Raw genomic sequence first — 6306 nt, forward strand, 5'->3', positions numbered from 1 at the left:
TAATCGAACAAGACTTTCTCGTCTAAAACTCCTCGTCTTTTTCTCTAACTCATTAATGATCATTTCATCAGTTTTTTTTTTGTCTTCTTCTTCTTTTTTTTTGAAGTGTTCTTCTTTTTTTTTAACACTGAATGAGATTTCTTACTAAAGAGTCAAATGATCAGTACAAAAGCGAGACTACCAGTAGACATCTTAATCAAGATAATAGTAATACGACTCAAACAAAAAAGCTTACATGAAACGGGGAACCCTCCGAATTGATAGAAGAGATTGAACCGAATACAAAACCCTGTAATTTTTTTTTAAAAAAACTTTGCTTAGGTACGCATTTTACGCGGAAATAACTAATTAAATTCTTACGTACGTATACTAATTATTTTTGATACACAATTTCTAAAGAAAAATCAAAGATTTATAATACTGAGTCTCTGAATTAGGTATGACCGTATGAGTATTCGACCAAATTAAAACCAAAATAAATTTCAGTTTGGTTTTATGGTAACTAGATGAATAATACCCACGCACATGCGTATGAATGATTACTTAAGAATGTTCTAATTAGTTTGGTCGAATCATATAGATATGCATATCATAAGTTTGAAGTTTTATATTCATGTTATTTTTTCTTGGTAAAAAAAATTAAAGATATTCCATACGCAATAATAATATATCTAGTATATAGTTGCTTTTATTATAAGAATCATTACAAGAACAAGAAGAAAATTTCATTACGTTCAAACGACAAAAATATGAAAATAGAATACAAACAAATGAGATACGTACATTAGTAAAAGGATAAATATAAGTATCAAAACCATAAGTCTTTAATTTGTAATGTGATGAAAAATATACATATATCAAAACCATAAGTCTTTGTAATGAAAAAAAGTCTTCGTAATACAAAATCCAACAAATTAGATATACGTTCATTTGGAAAAAGGAAAATATAAAGATCAAATTTTTTTTTTATTTAACCAATCAATGAAGTCTGTACCGTATGTGAAGGACACTAAGAGCATGTGCATTAGAGGAACTATTAGAAAGTTGCTTAGCATTAATATAATATTTTTTTTGGGTTTAAGGATAATTAAGCAACTTTTATCATCAAATGTTGCATTAGAGGAATTGTAAGAAAGTTGCTTAGCAATAAAAAATTAATATTTTTTTTACAAAAATTAACTTAATCTTTAATTTTACATTCATTACATATTAAACAAGATTATAGAACAGTACATGAAATTATTAAAATTCAAAATACAGATATTTGAAATGTAAAACTTGTAGTTCTACTCTTGAGAATTGCCAAATTTGTTCCATATATTTTCAACTAGGTCTTTCTTCAAGCGTTCATGTATTTGTGGATCACGGATTTGATTTCGTATCCCGATAAGGTTTCCGATGTTTGACGATGTCTCTGTAGAGTACTCATTGTCTACTTGTGAAGTTCTGCTTGACTCCCCTTGTTGGAATTCTTCTATGTTATATTGAGTGTATCCATTCCGTTCATTTTCTACTATCATATTATGCAATATGATAGATGCACGCATAATATTGCCAATCTTTTCCTTATCCCAGAAAAGAGCTGGATTTCTTACAATTGCAAAACGAGCTTGTAGAACTCCAAAAGCACGCTCGACATCTTTTCGGGTAGATTCTTGGGTAGTGGCAAATAATGATGCTTTATCATCTTGAGGCAGTGGAATAGTTGGTATAAAAGCTGCCCGTTTGGGATAAATACCGTCGGTGAGGTAGTATCCCATCTTATACTTGTGTCCGTTAACCCAGTATTGAACTTTAGGAGCTCGACCTTGTAAAATGTCATCAAATACAGGTGAACGTTCTAGTACGTTAATATCGTTTAGGGTACCTGGAGGTCCAAAAAATGCGTGCCATATCCAAAGATCTTGTGATGCTACCGCCTCTAAGACAATTGTCGGTTTTCCAGAACCTCGTGTATATTGCCCTTTCCAAGCGGTAGGGCAATTTTTCCACTCCCAATGCATGCAATCTATGCTTCCCATCATCCCGGGAAATCCCCGTCTCTCTCCATCGTTGAGTAATCGTTGAAGATCTGCGGGCGTGGGTCTTCTTAGGTACTCATCTCCGAACAATTGAATTATTCCTTCAGTGAAATTTTTCAAGCATAACAGTGCAGTACTTGCACCTAGACGGAGATATTCATCAACTGCATCAGCCGGACAACCATATGCCATCATACGAATTGCTGCCGTACATTTTTGTAGTCCGGATAGACCAAACCTTCCATGAGCGTTTCTTCTTTGTTGAAAGTACAGAATTTCATTTGATAGGCGATCGACAATGTGCATGAACAATTCCTTGTTCATTCGGAAACGACGTCGAAAAACATGTGGCGGATATGTTGAACCTTCAGAGAAATAGTCATTCCATAGGCGGTGGTGGCCTTGCTCGCGTTCTCGTTCTATATATGCACGTTTTTTCCTCTTCTGCGTCGTTGCGGTTTGATGATCTAACATTGCGTAAAACATATTATCAAATGCTTGTTCACAAACTTCATCAACCGCTTCATCAAATGAATCATCAGAATCATTGTTGGAAGATGAAGCCATATTTTTTAGAGAAGAAAGGATATTTTTTAGAGAAGATGGGTATTTTTAGAGAAGATGGACAAAATATTCAGAGAAAATGGGTATTTTTATTGGTTGATGAGTAAACTATGTTGACGTTTACAGCTATAAATAGAGAAGAGTAAATGACAACCACCACATATAACTTGTGGATTACAAAAAAGATAAGAGTTTACAACCATCACATATAACTTGTTGTGTACAAAAAAATGACAAAACATTACATTCCAAAACTTATAACTTGTGGTTTACAATAACTATACGAAAAGGAACGGTCTTCAAGCTCCCTTTGATCGTCCTTGTAGGTCCATTTCTCAGAGCAAAAGCTACGGTCTTCAAGCTCCCACCATTCATACCTGCTTTATTAATAAGAAGAATGTACCAAAAACTTGCATAATTGTATACATTGACAAAAAAAGACTAAAGGGTCATACACCAACTACATTTTAAGATAAGCAACATAAAAACTACATTTTAAGTTAAGCAACATAAAAACTACATAGCCGATTCATTTTAAGTTAAGCAACATACTACATTGACATCAAATACAAACACAAAAACTACACAGCCGATTCATGGGTCATACACCAACTACATCAATAATTCATTAATAAACTTAGTCTTCAATGCTTCTTCTCTCTCTGTTAATGGTCCGGTTTTAAGGAGAAGAGTGTTAAGCAGTTTTTTGTTAGTGATCTTATCCTTCATGGCAAGGTCTCTATCCTTGAGATCCCACATTGTTTGTAGCTTCTTCATATCAACTTCTCCTTCTTTGTTGGAAGATGATCCCACTCCCTTCTTCTTTGCAGCCTTGGCCGCCTTAACCCCTTGTGGCCGTTTCTCCATATTGCTTCCTTCGAAGCCTTCTTCTACATCAAGGCTTTGGGTTTGTGAGCTTTCAGAATGAGCTGTAGTTGCATCGACCTTCCTTCTTTTTGGCTTTCCACCTTCTTTAGCAGCAGAAACAGAGCACCACTTTTGGTCATGTCTGAGTTCTCGCCATGCATGTTCAAGGTTGAACTTGAACATGTGATCATTGTAGAAGATGTGGTGAGCTGCCTTCATCACATCGTTCTCATTTTGTCCACTACTTTGCTGCTTCAAAGCTGTTTCATAACAAGCTACAAACTTACAAACGTGGTCATTAATACGCTGCCACCTATGTTTGAGCTGACCAGCCTCTCTATCTGGTTCATTCGCCATCTTCTTAGAGTTGTTGAAACTTTCTGTTATCCTTTTCCAAAAAGCACCAGCTTTTTGTTCATTGCTGATGATTGGGTCTTTGGAGGTGTTGAGCCATGCACTTATCAGTACAACATCTTCTACAGGTGACCACTTCCTCCTCTCTTTTCGTTCTTCAGCTGCAGGACTCGGGTCAGGGAAGAGTTGGGTTGAAAAAATTGGGACTTGAGATGAACCAGGGTCTACACTCTGCGAAAAACAGAGTGTGTGTTCCTCTTGCCTTGTTAAGAGGTTCACAAAACCCTGTGAGCTACCGTTTGGGTTCATAGAATCCATGTGTTTTTGTAAGACAAGTGTTTAGAATAGAAGAGTTAGATTTAGGAAGTTTGTGAAAGAGGAAAGACAAACGTTTGAGTTTGAACAAAAGTTTGTGAAGAGAAGATTTATTTTAGAAGATAAGTGTTTAAGAAGTTTTAGAGTTTGTGCTGTTTTTTAGAACAAGCGAGTTCTATATTTGAAAGAGAGTTGAAAGACTTAGTGTTTGTGATGTTTTTTAAGAGTTTGGTACATTTAATAAGCAGCTTTAATGAAAGCTACTACGTGTTAGCTTAATAGTTAATTTTTGAGATGTTTGATGTGATTTTGAGACAGCTTTTAAATCACTAAATGTTTCTTAAAATTAAGCAACACCTTACTAAACCATTACTCCTCACCTAACAGACAACTACCACCATTTACACTCAATGCTAACTATGCGATCATATACAAAGAAAGCAACTATCAACCCTAAACAAGATGCTAACTACAAGTTTGTTGGTTTGAAGAAGACTTACCTTGGGCTGTGTTTAGAAGGAAGTAACATCAGCATCAAGAATCCCTAGTGCTCTCTCTCCATGTACACTCGCAAAAAAATTTCACAACAACAATAACCGATCATAAAAAAAATTCACAACAACAACATCATTAACAATAACATGATATAAATGCAAACACCTATCATATACAGCATTAACCGATCATAAACATCAGTAACCAAAGAATTACAACTCCAAATTATCTTCACCGATTACAAAAAACCGATAATATACTTGAATCCAATTGAATCATCAAACTCACATGATATATATGGATACACTAAACAAAACCTATCATATACATCACCAACCGATCATAAACATCAGTAACAAAAGAATTTAAACTCAAAAATACTTCACCGAAATACAAAGAACCGATCATATACTTCAGTTCACAACATACAGTCTTATGTTCATGTAAACGCTTTCAAACAACAATATTCAGGAGTATTATTAACTGAGATTAGTCAAATTTCATTCAACACAAAAACCCCCAATTTTTTCCCCAATTCAAAACCCTAATTTCGAAAACAACCTAACAAACACGCATAAAACACAACGAATCCTACAAAAACGACTAACCTTCGCCCTTCGATGATCCAATCCGCCGGAAAACAGTCGAAACCGCCGTCGATTTGCTCCGAGAAGAATTCGCAATCAATCGCCATCGAAATCGCCTACAGAGAGCTCTCGGGTGTTTTTTTTCTCGCAAAATGTCAAACCCTCGGATTTTTTTTGCCCCACACGCGAGAACTCGTTTTTTTTTCTTTCATCCTATTAAAAATTGACACGTCGCACAAGGGCTTTATTATGGCTCGGCCCTTAAATTGCTTAGCTATGGGTCGATCCATGATTTTTTTGGGCTCCCTTTCTAATTTTTTAACACAAAATAATGTTATGCAACCCACTAAAATTTGGGTTAGGGCCGCCAATGCTCATGCTCTAAGAGCAACCTCAATGGGAGAGACATTTATGAGTCTCTAGACCTATATTATAATAGTTTTTGAGCTAAAAGTAAGATTAGAAACAGGTTTTAGAGACTTTTTATTTTGGGCTATGCAATGGGAGAGATTCATATGAGTCTCTTTAAAAAACAAAATTTGTAACAAAATAAAAAAAAACATTTTGTTATAAATTAAAATTTATTGATTAAAACTTTCCCAAATATGCATTTAAATTAAACAAACTAAACATACAATTTAATATAAATACTTAATTGATTAAAGCTTATGTAATACATTTAAATTAAAACAAGCAAAACATACAATTTAACAAGAAGAGAGTGTGTGTCGTTTCTTTCCTTCCTTTGTCTTCTTTGAGATGTTTCTAATCCGTGATAAAGCGAGTGTTCTTGTGATTTAGCAGGTAAAATATACACAGAGAAATGCATTTCATTAATTTTATTTACAGGTTTTCAACTTGTTTATTAAAAAAGACAAAGAGGCGATGAAGTTGGAAATGAGAGGCAATTTTATTACCAGCTAGAGGACCGTTTTGGACAAGATTTGCAGCGATCTGATCTTCGTTGATAGAGACAAGAGTGAAGTTGGAAACAGAAGCAACAATCTTAGACTTGTCTAACTTGCAGGTCCTGCCATCAGTGCTAGTGTATGGATAGTCTTCCTCTCGCATGAGCCCTCCAGTTTTGAGCGTGTACTCAAAGG

At 34.9% G+C, this 6306-nt stretch overlaps 1 protein-coding gene and 1 long non-coding RNA gene across 2 annotated transcripts; both read right to left on the bottom strand.

Moving 5' to 3' along the window:
• Positions 1 to 1286: 1286 nt before the first annotated feature.
• On the bottom strand, positions 1287 to 2588 carry LOC112083944 (putative nuclease HARBI1). The gene has a single exon (XM_024152166.1). The coding sequence runs from the start codon at positions 2586 to 2588 to the stop codon at positions 1287 to 1289; it is 1302 nt and encodes a 433-aa protein (XP_024007934.1).
• Positions 2589 to 2849: 261 nt separating this feature from the next.
• LOC112084128 lies at positions 2850 to 5346 on the bottom strand. Its single transcript, XR_002898114.1, has 3 exons — positions 5225 to 5346; positions 4622 to 4627; positions 2850 to 2962 (listed from the first exon to the last, which is right to left on the bottom strand). It is a non-coding gene; the product is annotated as an uncharacterized LOC112084128 (long non-coding RNA).
• Between the last annotated feature and the right edge of the window lie 960 nt (positions 5347 to 6306).

Source organism: Eutrema salsugineum, unplaced genomic scaffold, assembly GCF_000478725.1.
Source record: "Eutrema salsugineum unplaced genomic scaffold, Eutsalg1_0 scaffold_5, whole genome shotgun sequence".
NCBI classification, from domain to species: Eukaryota; Viridiplantae; Streptophyta; class Magnoliopsida; order Brassicales; family Brassicaceae; genus Eutrema; species Eutrema salsugineum.

Coding starts and splice junctions, on each gene's coding strand:
- LOC112083944 (XM_024152166.1), bottom strand. CDS start 2,588: ATGGCTTCATCTTCCAACAATGATTCTGATGATTCATTTGATGAAGCG.